This window comes from Propithecus coquereli, unplaced genomic scaffold, assembly GCF_000956105.1.
Source record: "Propithecus coquereli isolate 6110/MARCELLA unplaced genomic scaffold, Pcoq_1.0 Scaffold295, whole genome shotgun sequence".
NCBI classification, from domain to species: Eukaryota; Metazoa; Chordata; class Mammalia; order Primates; family Indriidae; genus Propithecus; species Propithecus coquereli.
This window is the reverse complement of record NW_012148563.1, coordinates 1892405-1911583: the sequence shown is the minus strand read 5'-3', so window position 1 is coordinate 1911583 and position 19179 is coordinate 1892405. Positions and strand designations below refer to the sequence as shown.

The window sequence follows — 19179 nt, the reverse complement described above, 5'->3', positions numbered from 1 at the left end:
CCCCTTTATCAATATCTCCATGCGCATAAATAAGATGAAAGTGGAGTTCCGGAATCAAAAAGGGACGGAACTCACATCACTGGGCAGACTTGTTCCATCTGGAAGTGCACGGCCAGTCTCTCCCACGCAGGTTTCTGATGTCGGGCCCCACATCTTCCTATCGGAGGCGACATCTTTTTATAGGTTGGAGGCAAGAAGGGAGTTTAGGCACGGGGACGAACTTACAAATAAAAAAAAAGAAAAAGGATACTAAAAAGGGGAAAAGAATGCGTACTAAATCAGCAAACTCGGTTCCCTTCCAAGAGGCATCAAAGAGGTAATGGGTGACTTCAGTTGCGCTTAGAGCTTCTCTCAAGAGCTCTTTCACGGAATTGAAAACACAGTTCCCCACTCCCAGGTCCCTTTGATTGCCTGGCCCAAAGCAGCAGGCACCCAAACCGCCATGTAAACAGGTTGCCCCTGCCAAAATGCAAACAGCAACTAGTCCTGGCAGAACCTCGTAGGCCAGACGCCTTGACCCCGAGCAGAGGTGGGAGATGAAGGGAGAACAGCACAGCTCAGGCGAGTGCGGTTTCTGCCAAGAGGCACGCGGCACCAGGGGGCTCTGCCCATCCTGTAGGACACTGTGTTCAGCACAGTCGATCCAAAAAGCTTCTGAGCAAAACGGGATGACAATAAGGAACATCGGCTGCGGCGCTGCCATGCAGCCCCGAAACACCGCTGTGTGGCGAGGGGGGTTGGACGCACAGCCAGGTTTGTCAAGATGGCTTCGCTGGTGCCACGAATGTCAGAGCCCCAGTTTTGCTCATGAGCACACGAGGGATCCCGACGCCCTGATGTAACAGGAGCACTGACGTGGGTTCCAGGATAGGCAGTCCCGGCTTTCACTCGTTTGCTTGCCCAATTCTTCATTCACTCAGACAATGCTCACTTGACTGTTGTACCGTCTTTACCTCTGAGCTGATTATTTTCGCATTTGAAAGGGTCACGAAGGCGCTTGGGGACTTCTCCCTACGGGGACACCATGTGTCCTGACCCTGGAACCCACAGGCCTGCCAGCCTGGCGAGGCCAGGCCCAGCTGCTGGACTTTCTACAGCACACTATGGTATGGAACACACAACACACAAAGGCACAAGCTGCGTGTCGCCAGGTCCTGGCCCCACGGACAGCAAACTGCACCCCTCCTTACACCCCTAGAATCTAGTTAATTCTGTCCACCGTCACTACCTCTACACCACTTCTACATTCTCACTTCAAATCAATATTTTAAGTGTGTGCTTAAATGGTATCAATAGCAATTAGAGAGGGGAATTCTGATTCCACCCCAGATGTAGTTAATTGTTACAGCATCGATCTCTCCCCTAATGTGCTGTTTTCTCCAAATTAAACCCCCATTACAGCAGGGGACAAAGGGCACCCTCTCCCCTCCTCCTGCGACAATAAATTTTATATCGAATGTGCTGGAAAAAATGGCAGTTGTTGCAGAATCCATCCAAAAAGTTTTTTTTTTCCCGTTCCTAGGAGTAATTAAAAGATGCTTTTCTTGACTAATGATTCCCCTGTTTAGGAATGGGAAGTCAATACTGCTTCAGCCGCCGTCAGCTTCGATTGATCACAGTGCTGCTCAAGTTTGAACGGCAGTTCTCAGGGCGGCTGAGAATCGCTGGAACCAATTATAAGCCGTCCGAAGCTGCCCTAATCAGGGGTGCGGGGACAACAAGCAGAAGGCCAGCCAGCTGTTCAAAGGCGCCTGTTTCCCTCGCTGGCCTGCAGGTCTGGGTGACTCCAATACATGGTGGTTTGGGGACTGGTTGTTTCTTTGGAGGAAGATCTGCTGTGTTCCACGTCCCCATGGTCTTGCGTGTGCGTGTGCGTGTGTGTTCGGCATGGCACATTTCTAATTGTATTCCACTGTCAGAATGAATCTTCTGAACAAGATGGAATGGACTAGGGCTCCTCGGGAAAACAGCTGTGCCTTTTTTCCAAGAATTAGACTGAATATACTGCACTTGGCTTTTCCTTGGATAGAGACAAAAACTTATTAAAATATTTCTTTTTGGTATTACCTCAGGGCCACATTAAAACAACCTTCCAGCTGTTTCTACTAACAATCACAGGTTCTGCGGCAAGACTAAAGGTGGGGAGGGGCGGGAGTGGCTTAGAGAGGCCCGATCCCACTAGAGATCCATTCTCACACCATGGCCGGAATTCCTCCCGGAAACGCTAGCCAGGACTTTCAGTTCTCCGTCTCTGTTTAGGGCGAGTGCAGGAGGCGGTGACGGTGACAGTGCTTGAATCACTACTATTCAGTTAGGCCGAGTTGTTTTTTGCTGTTGACAGTGTATCCAGGGCTCCTACATGTTCCACCAGGACCACAGCCTTTCAAACTGGCCTCCTGCCTCTTGTCTCTGTCCCTTCCAGTGACCTTGCTGGCTGCCATTAGTCCTCTAGGGAACAGGCGGCCATCAGAACACATCAACAGACCAAGCCACTCCCCTTCCACCACCCCCAGGGTGGCTCCCATGATACCGCCCCTGGCTCAAAGGCCCTCCCAGGGCCTCGCCCAGCCCAGCTCCTCCTCATTCATGGAGGGTCCAGCCCCACGGTGAGGGACTTGCTACGTGCATGGTCCCCCCAGCTGTTCCACTCTGTTCCTGCCTTTGCCTAGGCCGTGCCCATCCTCCGACATGCTTCCGCTCCCCGCACCTTGGAAATCGTCCCTATTTTAGAGTCCATTTCAGATGCCATTTCTGCAGTGAGATGTACCTACCGTAAGCGTCCCTCCGCTCTCTGAATTCTACCAAGCCCTGGCAGCCTCCCCTGGCCCTGAGAACGTTCACCAATCACTGCAGAGTTCATAATCATCACTTATCGTTTCTTCCCTATGAGAAAGTGCTCAATGAATATTTGCTGATTTTAATTAAAAACAAAACTCCCTGAGAGAATTACTGAAGGATGCACAGAAACATTCGATTCTTATACATGTTTACCTTGTTAGAAGAGAAGAGAATTTGGAAACCCAAAAGTTACCTTCGGAAATCGCTCGTAACCACATCACCATCACCATTTGGAGGGGAATTACCACTCAGAATGGCTTTTTAGGAAAGCCAGTGTGACAGAGAAAAGACGGACTTAACTGCAAACACTCCATGTGTGAGAAAGGAAGATTCTGAAATATGTCTCTAAAATGTAAAGATGTGATGTACGCAAGACCAGATGGAAGAGAAAGTTGTGCACCCAAGAGCTTAATTCGAATACACAAATTAGAACTGTCAAACACCTGTGCAGGCTTCAGTTATGAATGAAAATAAAATTAACATAAAATATCTATCAGTTAAAAAATTAACCTGCATCATCGTTTTTAATCATTCTAGTTTGTAATTTTAATGGATCAAACTTTTCTACTTCATGACACTAAAAATAAGGTATGTGTTTCTTTTATACATCAACAGTAAGATGCATAGTTAATTTTTTCTAACTTATTTCAGTGTTTTTTGCATTCCTACATTAAACTCAATCTAATTACCTATCATTTTTTATTTTCAGACCCAAATATCCTTCAGTGATACATCTATGAAAAAAAACGTGAATTAATCTTTTTAGAATGCTCATAGTTGGATGACTCAGCTGCTTTCTATGTTAGTGTTAAACTAATCAAGAGAAATAATTTTTAAAGTGTATCATTTCTTCAGTTTGTGAGACAGTGACCCATATTTCCATTATACAGTGTAACTTATAAAGAGCTTGCATATAAAACCCACACAATTTTAAACAAATACACTCTGTGCACCTCTCCCGTTCCCCTCCCCCTCCCCACAAGGTACCTAATAAAGAGCAAGATTAATAATCCGTCAGCCTCATTCTCTAAAGTGAACCAAAGGTGGCACCACAAATTCATTTTTCAGTGTTAATGAATTAAAGTCACCAACTCTTCTCATGTTGCTGCTCAGCGGTAGAGACCGGTTTCTCTGGCTTAGCGAGAACATCACCAGTTGAACTTGCTTTTGATTTCATCCCCAGCAAAACAAACCAGAGCCATCTTAAAAAGTGCTAATGATGGGAGACATCTCCTCTCCCTGCATCTCTTCACACACCTGGGAGGTGAACACGAAAGCAAACCTCAGACCCCCTCCCGTGCGGGAGACAGAGCACACACAGCACCTGAGTGGCCCTGGGAGCCGCGTGCCTTAGACAACTACAGAGATGAAACGGCCCGTCCCGCCGCTGTGAAATACGCCTTCTCTGAAGACACGCCATTTTATCACCTCTTAGGAACATTAAATATGTATGTGTACTCAAAAACGGTTTATAATAGCTGTAAATGAAAAATGAGAAACTAAATGGCCTCAAAATAAATGCGTTTTTTACACTGGGTAACAATTAACATTAATGAGGAGTCACCATACATTATGCTGAACTTGGTTCATTAAATGTGTTAGAAATATATTTTAGAAAATAAAATATATTTTGTTACCATAAAGTCACTTGTTGGTGGGGGACGGGGGACCAATGGAACAGATGCTTATCAAAGATTGAAGAATAACAAAATTAAAGAATCAAAAATTCATCATTAGTGTTAACAGCACAGCTTATGCCTATTAGAAATGTATTAATTAAAGTAATATATTCATAAGGTTAGAAGCTTAATACATTTCTAAGAGGGGGAAAGAAATCCCCAAGGCCTAAAAACAAACATAAAAAATTAAAGAGTTTGAATTATCCACGTCTGCTTAAGACCAATTTTAAATATAGACATTTCCATGCTGGGCTAACCGGCATTCCTACAGGTTGCCAGGACCATTCCCACTGTGGCTGTCATTAAGGTCATTTCCAGTTGTCTAATTGTTGGCAAAACGTACCCAGAGCCACACATCTTCCAACGTTCCTACCTGGTGGAGTCTAACGAGGGTTTCGTCCGCCCCTGGCTGCCCTCTTCCCAGACGCTGTTCGCCAGCTCGTTCCCGATGGACGACATCACCTTGATGAGTTCGATCGGCCAGTCGTCGAGGTCCAGAGATCGGACTCGGGAAAGGTGGGTGCCAAGATTCCGGTGGATCCCCGAGCACTCGATGCACATGAGGGCGCCCAAGTTCAGACTGGCCCAGTTGGGATCTATGGGAAGAGGAACGGACCGCCAATTGCCTTCAGACCATCATCACTCATTGCAGCTGTCCCCGGAAACGAAACCACCCATCAGTTCAACTGCACATCCGGCGAGCCCTCCCCAGAACCGCGCGGCTTGAAAAGGCTCCCTGGCCAGTACTCAGTGCTGCTCGAGGTGTCTTGAAAGATTTGCTGGTTGGTAGTAATGTCAAAAAAATGTGGCTTAAGCCAAAGCCTTGGGATTTCCCACACAAGGAACAATTGCAAATGTCGGTTTGGACAGAAAAGTGTACTTTCCACACACGAACAGCACATTCACCCGGAGAGCGCTGACATACATGGAAAAAGTCCCACGTGACTTGGCATCCACTGTGGACAGCTGCTGGTGGGAGGGAGCAGGAGGGGGTGTGAGGGACAGCTGGGTGACACCGCGGCTTTGGCCGTTCCCCAAGCCATAGTGTCTTTCAAGACCACCTCCATGGGCACATCCAAGTTTTTATGAGGCTCACAATGGGCATGTCTGCGAATTTCAAAGATGGAGGAGAGGCACGCCACAATGAAGAATACGGTTTTCAGCCATCTTATTTGAGGATCGCTACTGAAGCAACTCCTGCCCAGTTCTCGGTCCTTCGCTGCTGGCAATGGCGGGCGGGGTCCTCTGCTCAGGTCACCACCCGGCTCCACCAGCCCTGACTTACAGAACGAGTGGTACTGTGCTGCAGGCTGCCATGTTAGACAGGCACAGGACTGTGCGGGATGACAAAGGAGTTGAGAGAATGGCATCGGGACCCGGGAACCAGACCATTTGCTGTGTGAAACCATCTGGCATCATCAGAGGACCAAGAACTGGGGCTCAGGGTTCACCTTGTGCTAGAATCTATAGCTGATCTGCAAAGATGGGGTTGCCCTGGATAGTCAGTGGCTTTCCCCACGGACAGGAGCAAACAAGGCTTACTCATGTAGGGGAAGTCAGTGTTTACTTCAGGTACACTTGAAGAGTCCACAGAACACCAGGTAGCTGATGTCGCATTTGACTCACTGGGAGAGACATCCTTTGTTCTACAAATGGCAGATGACTGGGAATGGCCTTATGCCGGTTCATCAGAAATCAGAAAACCAGCGATTATTTAACATCTGAGACATATTTAGGGAGGAGGGAGGTGTGGCAAACAGCTTGCACGAACCTCCCCTCCCCAGGGCTCTCGCCTGGCGTCCACACCCCGCACAGCCAGCTTCCCCACCAGCCCGCTGCTGCCGCCACTCCTGGTCACGCACAGCCTGGCCCCCACCTCCACCCGACCACAAGACACGGACACGGGCAGCGAGGCACCAGCCCCTCCAGGGCTAAACCTGGGGCACCCTCTGGCCGTCATGTCACTTGACCTCTGATGGGGCCCGCTGCCTGCTTCCCTCCTCACGACACTGACTCGATGCCGACAGCCTCTCTGGCTCTTTCTCCCTCTCTTCTGGTTGCTCCATCCTGATCTCTCCCCCAGCTCTTCCTCCTGAATCTGCCCCTTACCCAGGGTCCTGCAGGGTCCTGTCTTCTGCCTCTATACTTTCTTTCAGGCACACTCCACCCCACCCACAGCTTCGCTTACCCTCAGTGCTAACAGCTGCCCGCCGCTCCACCTCCTCCTCACCCCCGAGCTACAGTAGTTACCACATGCGTTTCCATCTGGCACCTTGCAGATGCCCGTCCACGCTTCGCCCTGAATTCTCCTGCCAGCAAATGGTACCTGCCCTCGCCCAGCTATTCCAGCCAGGGCCCTGGGGACCCACCTGAGTTCTTCTGTCATCCCACGTCTGACCATAGCACTCTCTGGCTCTCTCAAATCCAACCCTTTCATCTTCCACCTACTGTGCCCTCCCTGGTCCTTGCCACCTTCCCCATAGGGGTGCAACAGCCTCACCTCCCTGCAGACCAGTCTCCACGTGGCAGCCAGGGGCCCGTCACACACAGTACATCTGACCATGTCCCTGTCATGTCCCTGCTCAAAAGCCACCCATGGCTGCTGTATACCATTCAGATCAAGTCCAAAGTCCCTCCTGGCAAGACTGGAACCAAACGCCCTTCCTCAGCTTGTCTCATGTGAGCACCGGCAGTTCCTCAACCCCCCAGTGCATGATGCCCCTCCTCTGTCTGGACCCCCAGCCCTCTGCCCGGTCCACTTCTACTCATCTCTTGGCCTCAGCCGAAGCCTTCCTCCCTACGGAGGTCCTCCTCACCCGCCGCCTGCCCCATGCAGAGAAGCAAGGTCCCCCTGCTGATGGTCTCTCGGCAGCTGTGCTCTGCCCGGGAGACCCAACATGGAGGGTGCTGTGCTCCCTGAGGAAGGGCAGGGGCCCAGCTGGAGAACGCGTTCTCGTTTGCTCTGTGTCCTCAGGGATGGCCACGGCACGTGGTTTCCAGGTGAGTGAAAGAGTAGCTGGACTAAGGCAGGGAACACGTCTAAGGGGCCACTGGGAAGCGAGGGTGGCCAGCGTGGGGCAAAGTTTACTGGGGAGCGGCAAAGGGCTTCAGTCTGACCGTGGGGCTGCACCCTTGCTGTCAGCGACATCAGCCAAGGCCTCGTGTCCATTCACGCCAGGGTGCCGGCAAACACCTGGAAATGCTCAGACCCACACTGGGGGACCGACCTTCCAAGAGGGGAGTGGGCCCTGTGGTTAGTGCCAGTGCCCGAGGCGTGGGGAGGCCCATGTGTCACAGGAGCATTCCCAAGAGGTATCAGTACGGACCCAGGGGACACCAAGCTGGTGTATTTTCAGCTAAGTCAATGCTGAACTCAGCATCCTCCACCTTCCCCCACCCCCACTGCACCCCCCTCCTCTTCCCTGACATCCCCGCCGCAGCCCACCACAGAGCACTGTGGTGAACGCTCTTACCCACTGTCCCCACTGTCACTGCTTACACCGGGATCCTACTGCCGCTCGCCGGAACTGCTGCAAGAACCTCTCATGTGGTTCCGACCTAGACCCCTGGCCTCTACACGGCTGTGGGTTATGGTCCGGACATGACAGCCCAGTCATGCTGACCCCTTGTTCTGAGCTCAGCGCAGGCCTAGACGGTCCTGGCCCAGATCTGAAGGCGGACACTCACGCGTGGGACATGCTCGAGCGACAGGACTCAGCTGTCCATGAAAGCAAACGTGTTGAGGGCGGAAGAGCTGCCATGCCCCGGGCTCACCACTGCCCTGCCTACTGGGACGCAGCTGAGACTGGAGCTTACGCCAGGCGGGTAGGGCCTGGGGCTTCTGCTCCAGCAGGCGGAGGACCATGACGGATTAGCAACTGCTACCTAAGCATCGCTAGCTGCAATTTCCCCTCCACGCCTTGAATTTCACTGGGATGCTCCACCATGTCTCGGCACCGGGGCTAGAACCTCAGCCTGGCTGGCCCCAGCCCCCTAGCACGGCCCCGAAGCCCTGGACCGTCTCCTGCCTCCCTCTCTAGCTCCAGCCCTTTTCCTGTGCGGTGACTCTACAGCCCTGGGGTCCCTGCCCTCTGGGGCCTCCACGTGGGGCGTGTGCTGTCACCGGCCTTTCTGCCTTTGCCTGCCCCTTGCACGTCTCCTTCCCTCTCTGGGCCTCAGCTCCCCCTGAGAAATGAGGCCAACAATGCCCATCCCCAAGGGCTTGTCATGAGGACTAAAAGCTGAGGTACTTAGAGCCGTGACTGTCACACGGGACGTACGGTGTTAGGTGTTGGCCGTACTTACACCTGTTCCTTCACGTGTTCAACCAGTGTCAACGCACCAGCTTCTGGGGATACGGCAGCGAAAATGGAGAAATCGCTGCCCGCGGAAATGCAGGATGAGGGTAGAGCAACAGGGGCAGAGCAACAAGAAATAAGAAAACCGCAAGACACATCAGAGCCAGGGGCCACCAGGGAGCAGAACATAGGGATGCGCAACGTCAGACCTGGCGGCCAGGGAAGGCTCTCTGAGAGGTGGCACTGGGGCAGGGACCCCGAGGATACCGGGACGGAGGTTAATCTGTGGGTCGGGCTGAAGAAATGAGAGGCTGGATGTGCTCCTGCTGTAGGCTTTGGGGGGTTGTCGTGGTGGTGGGGGGCCAGTCCCCGCCTGTGTGCCGGCCTGGGGCCCACGGGTACAGGCCTGACATGGACAACGCTAAGTGTAACAAATGTACGCTTGTCATCTCCTTTTTCTCCTGAATTGTCACACTCTGTCTTTTCCCCTCGACTCTGTACACCTGCCCACGTGACATGGTCTCATGCTAAATAAACTGTCCCCATAGCCTCCCCCCAGCTGGCCTCCCTTTCCCACCGCCCTCCTCTCTACCCTCGGCACCTGCACTCTCACCCCGATGGGACCCGCGACCTCTAATTCGCCACATACCGTGGTTCCCGTAAGCCACGGACTCGTTCCTTTTAAAGGAATCTTTGGACGTACAGTGGAAAAAACTGCAGATGTTTCCCTTAATGGAGGTCCTAACATTTCTCAGATTTTGTGCTTCTAAAAAAGCTCTTACTTTGAAAACTTTTTGATAAAAACACACTTCAAATAACTGCTTTTCTCTTCTAACTCCATTTCGCCACACATATGAAGTAAAATTTAGAAGTTCAAACCAAAGAAGATACTTTAAAGAAGTACCTCAAGATACTGGGAGATGAAACCCCATCCCTCGCCCGCAGGACAGGCCTCTGTGGCAGCCGCAGACAGACTCCGGGTCTCTCCCCTGCCTCCCTGCCCTGCCCCTGCGCGGGCCTCGGAGCGGCGCTTCCCTTCCCTCCCTTCCCTGGGGAACCTCCCTCCTGTGGGGTGAGCCAGCCCTCCTCGCTCTGCCTCTCTCCCAGGCTCTCCCCAAGCACGGCTCAGGAACCTCTCCTTGCTCTGAGGCTCTAAGGACTTCCCTGTGCTTACGAGTGAGGAACAAAGCTTCAACATCCTTCGCTCAGCACCTGCAGCCCCACTGGCTTCAGCTGGTTTTCCCGCTTGAGCATCTGCTCCCTTACTCAGGACGGGGCCTCCAGCCAGCCCACCGCACAGTCCCACCCACCTCCACGGCCTCACTCCCAGGTCAGCTGCACACGAAGCCTGCTCGGAGCCACACCGCCCATGCCCCGACGGGCCTCTGCACGGCACCTGGCCTCACGGTCACCGGGCCAGTGGGTGCCATTGGGCCGTGGGCTCCAGGACAGCTGACCAACCATGTAACATGTGTTTGCTTCCCGGGAGCACCTCGCCTGCTGCCAGAACCTCTTATCTCGTGTGAATTGCAGTTCCTTCTCCTTCAAACACCGCTTAACCAAAAAATCGAATGGAAAAGTTTCCTGAATGTCCCCAACACTGTGCTCAGGGCTGGGGTTTAAAGAGCGAAAAGCAAGTCCCCAGCCTCAAGGATGTGAGCAGCTTTCTCAGAGGGGAAGCAGTGTTACGAACTGGACGGCAGAAAGCGTGAAATAATCCGGGTTGCTCAAAGTCCAAAGCAGTAATTACGGACTTCATCAGTTCAATCCGACGCTTCAGTGTGCAATGAATTTAAGATTTAAAAAAAAAAAGATTTTGACATCATTTGATGGCAAAACCCAGAACACGTGATTTTGAAATTAAAAAAACACGAAAAGCAGAATCTTTGGGCAGGAGTGAACCAACTGTACCCTCTTTTTATGGAACAACAAACTAGTGACCATCGACTAAGCAGAAGGTTGCTTCCTAGACACGGCACAGGGTGCGAGCGTGGGGTGTGACTGCCACCCATCAGGATCCGAGACATGCTGCAGATGCGGCTTGCGTGGAGGCTACTGTGTTAACATAAAATGCGAAACGAAAATACTTTAATTCCCTAAAAGGCGCTAACCCTTATCTGCCAAACAAGACAGATGTGGATCTGCTGCAATGCGGGCCAGGTGGGACCGTCCTTCTCCCGCCCGGAGCCCGAGCCCTGCCGCCGCGCAACTTACTCTGGGTCTCGCAGTCCACGCAGTGGGAGTTCCCGCGGATGTTCCGGATCGACTGCAGGGCCATGGCCTCACTCTGGCTTGTCAGTCGGGACTGGGCAGGGAGCAAGACACACAAATGTAAGGTCTGAGAGCCCCGGGAGGAACGTACATAGCTACTAATAACGTCAGGGGAAAATCAAACAGGTCGTGAGTAACCGTAGGACGAGGGAGCTTCTCAATCACGCCTCTCCTGCTGTCTTCAGGGAAGAGCGTCACCGAGGGAGACCTCATCACGCACCGGGGGACGGCACGTGTCGGGATTTATCAGCTGAGATGGACACGGCCAGAAATGAGCAGAGACGTAGGTTCTGGATGATTTGTGAACGAACAGGAGACCCACCGCCACCTCGAGAAGGTAATTGGTTAACGTCCCTTTACTGCCCCGTGTCTACTTGGTATGAAGACTAAAGAATGAGAAAGAAATAATCTGTTTATAAGCCAAGGGTCAGGGCTTAATCAGCAATGTAAGACATATCTCACGGCTCCTCGTCAGAAAACCCTACCCACACCACACGTCTCGGCCGGGAGAGTCACTTTTCATGCGAAGACTGTCTCAGTTGCCACAGCAACAGAGTCACTCGCGGGAGCGGGGGCAGGGGGAAATGTGAGTGGGCTGGGGGCACTGATTCTTAAATTTATACTTTATGGTCTTGAAAAAGGCTTTTAAAAACATATGCTTATTGCAGCAGGTTTAGAAAACAAAGAGGGGGAAAAAGAACATAAAAATGTAAAAACTAGGATATGGCCATCTGTAGTTGAACATGATTAAAACTTTGATATCTGTTCTTTTAGCCTTTTTTCTAGGCACATCTACACACATACATGTATTTTAAAGAAGCCAGCATGACATATATTGCTGCTTGGGAATCTGCCCCTTTCTTCTAATGATACCTGTTTATCACTCAATGTCATCACACGGTGTCCGGCCACATTTTAAATGGCTGCATAGTATTCCACTTAGTGATGACCTGCTGGCCAAGCTCTCTCTGACGGGCATTTAGGTTGCCTCCAATTTTCGTCTATCATAAATAGTGCTGGAAGGAACACACTTACTGCTAGACTTTCACACACATTCACAATTATTTACTAAGGATGGATCCTTGGAAGGCAAGGTGCTAGGTGAAAGGATATGTACAGTTTTTAAGGCTTATTTATTAAATATGAATTTAATATTATGATCAAATAAAATTTGATCAATTTCAGAGGACACTTAGAATAAGCTTGATTTTTATGTAAGAATTATTCATAAACTGAATCATCTCATCAAATTATTTGATGTGAGACAATTTATTATTTACGACATAGTAGCACATTTATTAATTACAACTATCTACTTAGCATCATGCATTATTGGGTTTTAATTTCCTTTAGTTAGACACCCAAGTATTCAAAGTATGTTTGACAACGTATATTGGTCTGGAGTGCACTCGTGTGTACACACACACATGCACACACGGAGGGATATGTCTGTCTGCTCCATCTCTGCTCTGTGTACCTGTGTAACTTCTGTGGTTGGCCGGTGAGTTGGTTTGTCTATCTAGGTCTACACCTGCTATCAATTCTGAATTATCCACAGGCAGCTGAAATACCGTTGAGCTAGCCCTCAACTGAGCCCGTGTTTTGCTCTCCTGCCACTCCTGGAGGACAGTCTTTACGTGCTTTGTGCCCTCACACCTCTCAGCAGGTGCCCAGGGTGACCAGGTGTCCCAGGAGAAGCAGCACCTCGTCACACGCTTATCAAGTGAGAGCCAATGGGTGGCATTCGAAGGCCAGTGTTTCTATCAGCTGAGACTGGAGCTAGGAAGAGCCCGGCAAGGGTAAGGACTGGGTGAGTCTGAAGCCGTCCCAGGTCATCCTCAGTAGGCCCAGGTGGCATCGATTCAGTCTGATGTGAGAGACTGTGGTTTTCCCATAGTCTGTGCAGCCACGCGTGGCCCCCGCCCCTGTTCAGAAGTGAGGTCCCTGCTTTGACGACAGGCACGTGTTGTTGCTCCCCATCGACAGGGAGCCCAGAAAGGGCCCTGTGCTCGCCTCAGGAGCCACGCCCTGGCTGCGTGGGGACGTGACCCTGTAAAGCCAGCGTGCTCGGAATGAAAGGCCGTGGTTCCCCTACTTTGGGTATAAAACATCTTTTAAAAAGGGAAGCAGATTCCATCATAATAATAATGACTGTGGTCTGGTTTACCCTGGTTAAAGAGGGTAATAAAATAAGACACTCTATCTTTCTGAAAGACAGACTCCCTTCTTAATGATAAGGCTGAACGTAAACCATTGGCAGAAATTTCTTTAAATGGTTACAAATGAAATTTCAGGTTGGTGGGCAACGTCCTTTCCCTTGGTTTCTAGTTGGAAAAATCAAAATGTTCTCCAAAAGTCTGAACTGTCCCAGCAAAGGGATTAAAAACATGTAAGCATTAAATAATAAAACTGAAGGAATCCTTGAGGGCAGAAATGACTTTTGTATAAGGAGTATCACTGGGCAGTAGCCTAGAAAACGCAGGTTAAAATATTTTTTTTTCTGGCTAAACAACTGCAAAAGAATTATTAATACCTCTAATTATTGAGTAAAACATACTAGGCTTTGTGGGTAGTTTAGAAAATGGAAGTTTTATCTTCCCCAAACTCCCTGCATGCTCATACACGTGCATCTCCTTTTCATCTAAGTGTCCGTCAAGAGTGGGTTTTCCAACGTGGCATGGATTTGAATTTGGGGCACTGATGAGAACTGTTCATGAGAGTGCTTCCTTTAAGTCTTAACCTCTTTCCTGAGTGTATTCTGTCCAATACAAAAATAAATGTGGACACATACGACACAGAAGTCCAAAAGATTCCATCATCTGCAGCAAAAGGTCAGTGCTTTCTACCTGGGATTAGCTGAGTGAGATCTAACACTGAGTAAAGATTTAACGTTGGCTATCCTGCAGCGGAAACATGGTCAAGCGAGGAGACACGTACGAGGCGTGATACACGTGGACACAAAGCATTGTGCATCTTTCCGATTATTGTGCTTTCTCTCACCGAGAACAGCTGGGTCTTCTCGTTCATTCCCACGTCATGTACTTTCCCCTCCAGAGGTGTTACTCGGGTCCCCACTCCCCTCGCACGACCTGTGGGGGCTCACCTTGTTCTTGCTGCTCTCGCAGGACTGTAAGCTGGCTAGGATCTGGCTCTCGATGGCCTGGACCCATGCGTCCCGCTCTTCGTAGGTGGTGGCTTCGAAGTGCCATGTCTGGCCAGTGAGGGACACAATGATAAACTCGAAGTTTTCTTCTTGTTCTGAAACACAGAGTGGTGGGGATGAAGAGTTTAGCTCTGTTGAGACAGTGGCCCCTCTGCCGGTTCTGCCATGAATGTGCCCTTGGGTTCAATCACACCTGCACGGGGCTGGCGGCACACGGGGACCGGACGACTACGGCAGCAGAGATCTGAATGCACACTCCTCCCTACGCTCCTGAAGCCACCACGGCTTAGCCAGGTTTCAGTCAATGCTCAGGGATCAAGGGAAAATGACAATCAGCATGTGGTGTCAGTGTCTCTGTGTTGGCCACAGACAAAGCAACTCAGGAAAATAACTTTGTGACTTAGAGCTTCCCATGCTTATCTGTGGGATGAAGAGTAAGTTAGCGCTGCTCATCTCGGGATGCAGCTCTGATTTCCGTGTAAGTGCCCGTAGGCAGGTCCACAGATGCACCGTGGCAGAGAGGATGCCAGAAGTCTCTGTTTTTTATGGCGGAGGACCTGTTATAGTAGGAAACCTTTGATTCCCACCACTTCCACATGGAGAGAGGGCAGGGGATCCCGGGAGACTCAGAAGGCCTTGCCAGAGATTTGCAGGCCCTGCACTTGGCAGCTGCTCGGGGGCCACTGTCTGGAACGGGAACAGAGGGACTTGGGTTTACATCCCGTGGCACCACTTGCCACGTCTGAGTCTTTGGACAAGACCCTTGACTCTGAGGCTCGTGTTCCTCACCCATAAGATGGAGGAAAAGGCACCTACTTCATGGTGTTTTCCTGCTAGATAAACAAAGTGTGTAACTCATGTCGACACGGGGCGAGGTCCGAGGAAGATACACTGTAAATGTATGTCGGGCTTCGTCCTCCATTCCTGTCTCCACTCCCAGCCCCCAGCCCCTGCCACTTACAAAAAGCGTAACCAGTCACAGATCACCTTTGAGACATCTTAAGCTGGATTCTAGATGCATCTCATTGGATTAGCAGTTTCCAAGCCCTGGCCTGTGAACTCGCTGGCATCACCTGTCGAGCGACTGTTACTGACAATGATAATCATCCCCCCCCCCCCCGCCATTTACTTATGATCTCAGTCATCTGCAATCACCCTCTGGCTCCTGTCCACAGCACTAACCTCTGACCTTCCAGGCTCAGCCCGCAGCCCAGCTTCCACGTGCCACGTGCCCCTGCCCGGCTCTCTGGAGGACCTTACTCGACATGTGCTCTGTAGCCTCGGACACCAGGACGCTCGCTCATCCCATCTCCTGCTCCTGCCTCCGAGGCAGCCGCAACCCTCTCCCACCATCCTCTGCTCATTCCTTTTGGTCCCGCTAGACACACAGTCCTCCCAGCCCGTGGCTGAGAGATACCCCATCCACCTGATCCCACTGATGCTGCCAAGCCCAATGCCCGGGGTGTGGGGACAGCGCCCGGGAACGGATGCTCACGTCCTTCTTAGTGTACTGTTTCCATAAACAACCACTGCTGATCACCACAGACACAGGCCACGCCGCTTTCCTGTGAAATCTTAACGTATTCTGAGAGCAATGGCCCAGCCAACCACCAGTTTTCAGGGAGGATTGATTGCAGGACCTCCCCAGATACCAAATTCACAGATGCTCAAGTCCCTGCTGTAATGGTGTGGCATTTGCATATGACCGACGCACATCGTCCTGTACACTTGAAATCATCTCTACTTATAGCACGTGATACAATGTGAATGCTATGTCAATAGCTGTTATGCTACATTTTTTATTTGTACTGTTATTATTATATTGTCACTTAAAAAATTTTTTGAATATTTTAGGTCCACGGTCGGTTAAACTTGAAGATGTGGAGCCGTGGATACGGAGGATGGAGTGTATTGTGTTCCGTGTCAAGTAAGCCTTGTGGCTGCTTTGTAATTTAAATGCCTGGTGAGTTGGACCTAAACCTGTGGAACCTGCTCTGAACAGCACCCACAAGGTAGGCAGATGGCACACCCATTCGCAAAGCCTTTGGTTTCTCCTCCGAGCCTGAAAATGTCATCTCTGCCAAGAGGGTCCATGGCCTCCACCGCCTCCCCCAGGCCTAGATGTCACAGCCACTGCGCGAGGGCTCTTCGGGGGCTGCGGGAACGTTCTGCGATGCAAGCGTGGGGGCAGGCCTGGCTCCCCTGAAGCCCTGGGCCGTCTGGTTAGCCCTCCCTTGGGTGTCTGCGCTGAGGCCGAACCCCTGGAAGGGGCCGACCAGGCGCGCCCCATGGAACGCGAGAGGAGCCTTCGGAGGGCGTGCTCGGCGCGCCTGCAGGTGTGCGGGCCCTGCGTGTGCTGAACCTCCCTGCTTCCTGATTCTGGAGAGTGGGGATAGGAGGTCAGAAAGTGAGGATTTATCAGGAATTTCACTGCAACCTATTGAGCTCTTGAGTTTAGAGAACAAACGACCCCTGTATTTAAGCAGAAGCAAAAGCTCCACCTGCTGTGGAAAGAAAGGTGGGGGTGGGTGGTGTCTGCAGGCCCCTCCCCCACCCCAGTAATGCCCTTGGACAGTCGGGGACTTGTTGGGCTTTTCACAAAAAAAAAGTCCCTGTGACTTTCACACAGGTCTTCCCACGGCTGACCTACAATTACACCTTGCAGCTACTGGCTGAGCCACTGCACCTGTGGTTTAAAAGGTCGCCTTCTTGATCCATGGGCTTTTATGTCCTAATCCTATGAATTACAACCTTTTCCGCATGGATTCTTGTAAGATAGTGCCCCAATTCATGTATTTTATGCAAAACTATCCTAGTGAACTGGTAGGTGAGGCAGGAAAGGACTACCCAATTCACAGTCAGACCATAAGGAAAACTCAGTAATTTGTGGGTAGAATGTGGCACTTTTTCATTAGGAGATCTACTGAACAGCCTCACGCTTTTTAAAATCTGTGAAATTCAAATGCACATGTGAAAGCTCCCTCTGATCGGGATTTATTGGACCTTCTAGCGAAAAAAATTACAACCTCTAGCTTCCCTGTTAAATTTCTACACAACTGGTCCACCATAGAACCTTCCTGTTCGAACATCTGGCTAGTCACGAGCTACACTCTTGGAACTAAAGGGGAAGAGCTGCATGTGCTCTGCATGGGCACGGGCTCGGGCTGGGTGGAAGGGGTTCCAGCGTGCAGGAGACAGTCCGTGCTCCCTGAATGCCTCTGCATGGTAGGGGCAGGTATGCACGTACACGCGGATGACTGAACACAGAGTGGTGAACACAACAGCGGAGATCTGAAAAGTGCCACAATGGAGATCTGAAAAGTGCCACGGGAACATCTGTATTTTTTGCCTCCTTCCAATGCAGTAGCTGCTACTGGGCATCTTCCACTGTGTACTCTCAGTATTGCATGCAAAGACAAAACTTTCAAATTAAATTGCTAAAATGCAGTTTGGCTTTACCCTATTAATTAGATAAACACAATTTATCTACACATGACAAATCTACTTCACGGAACAAATATATTTAAGTGCTCAAAGGAACCTCAGAACCCATTTCTTGCAAGTGGACAACCTTATAATAGCTACTCTATAGCTTCATCATGCAACTCAAAGTCTATCCCACCACCTGGCTTCTCCTTATATTTGACACAAATTCCCTTTTCTAGTAACTTCCGTGTCACTACATTTCTGTCTCTCTTTTCAGTTCCTGATTCTTTTCTTTTCCTGTATCTCTCTGTGGGCTTTGCCTGGTCCCCACACACCTTCCTGGGGACCTGGATGGGGCAATGACTTCCCACTCTGTTCCAAACTTGACAGTCCCTTCTACAGACTTCCTGGCTTCACTCCATCCTTGAGAGGTCACCTCTGCCTTCACCTGTCACTGGCATCTGCAGAGCAGTGGGGTGCACTGGTGCATGCAGCTCTCCACCACTCCCCTCGGATACCTGCCCCACTATCCATCCTGCTGAAACCTCACTTTGTGAGACAACAGAGGAGTGACCAGCTGGGGCCTGTGGCTTTTGCTCAGTTTTCTTCCTCCCTGGTCTGACGCTGATGATCACCACTGTCTTGCAACTCTTCCCCTCTTGGTCTTCTTTTTTTTTTTTTTTTTTGAGACAGAGTCTCACTCTGTTGTCCAGACTAGAGTGCCGTGGTGTCAGCCTAGCTCACAGCAACCTCAAACTCCTGGGCTCAAGTGATCCTCCTGCCTCAGCCTCCCAAGTAGCTGGGACTACAGGCATGCGCTACCATGCCTAGCTAATTTTTTCTATATATTTTTAGTTGTCCAGCTAATTTCTTTCTATTTTTTAGTAGAGACGGGGTCTCGCTCTTGCTCAGGCTGGTCTCGAACTCCTGACCTTGAGCAATCCTCCTGCCTTGGCCTCCCAGAGTGCTTAGGATTACAGGCATGAGCCACCACGCCCGGCCCCCTTCTTGGTCTTCTGAGCTGCTCATTCACCTTGAATTCTCACCTGAAGTGAGCAAGGTATCTGTCAGGGCGAATGAGAGGGATGTGAGTAGAGATACATGGATCCACGACTCACTGAAGTTTCCTTCCAGAGGGTACCAGGCACCACAACCTGGAAGGAGGTTGTAGTGAGTGGCACAGCACAGAACTTTCACCTCTGTCTTGCCTTGTTCCGCATTTTAATCAATGACTTGGATAAAGACACAAAGTCTGCTTACCAAGTCTTGAAAGGAGGGAATTTTGGGAGGAGAGCAGTTAAACTAGGGTTTCCTCTCCTGGGTCTAAAGAGAAGGACCTCAGAGCCGGGCTGACAACTCAGTTGGTGAAACACATCACACATGGCTGAAATTCCTCCCGTTGGACCCAAGTGGCAAGTGAGGTTGGGGGAGATTTTGGTTACCAGCTCCAAATGTGAAAAGGCTGGGCAGCCACAGTGCACAGCAAGCCCAATGCGGGGCTCTC

General features: G+C 50.7%; 1 protein-coding gene across 3 annotated transcripts in view; it reads right to left on the bottom strand.

Moving 5' to 3' along the window:
* Nucleotides 1-19179, bottom strand: part of AGAP1 (ArfGAP with GTPase domain, ankyrin repeat and PH domain 1) — a 544117-nt gene that overhangs the window by 54506 nt on the left and 470432 nt on the right. For all 3 annotated transcript variants that reach the window (XM_012648855.1, XM_012648858.1, XM_012648856.1), the window contains 3 exons: nt 14190-14344; nt 11030-11120; nt 4891-5113 (listed from right to left, as the gene is read on the bottom strand). In XM_012648855.1, the coding sequence (XP_012504309.1) occupies nt 4891-5113; nt 11030-11120; nt 14190-14344 (469 nt within the window). The remainder of the gene's footprint in view (nt 1-4890; nt 5114-11029; nt 11121-14189; nt 14345-19179) is intronic.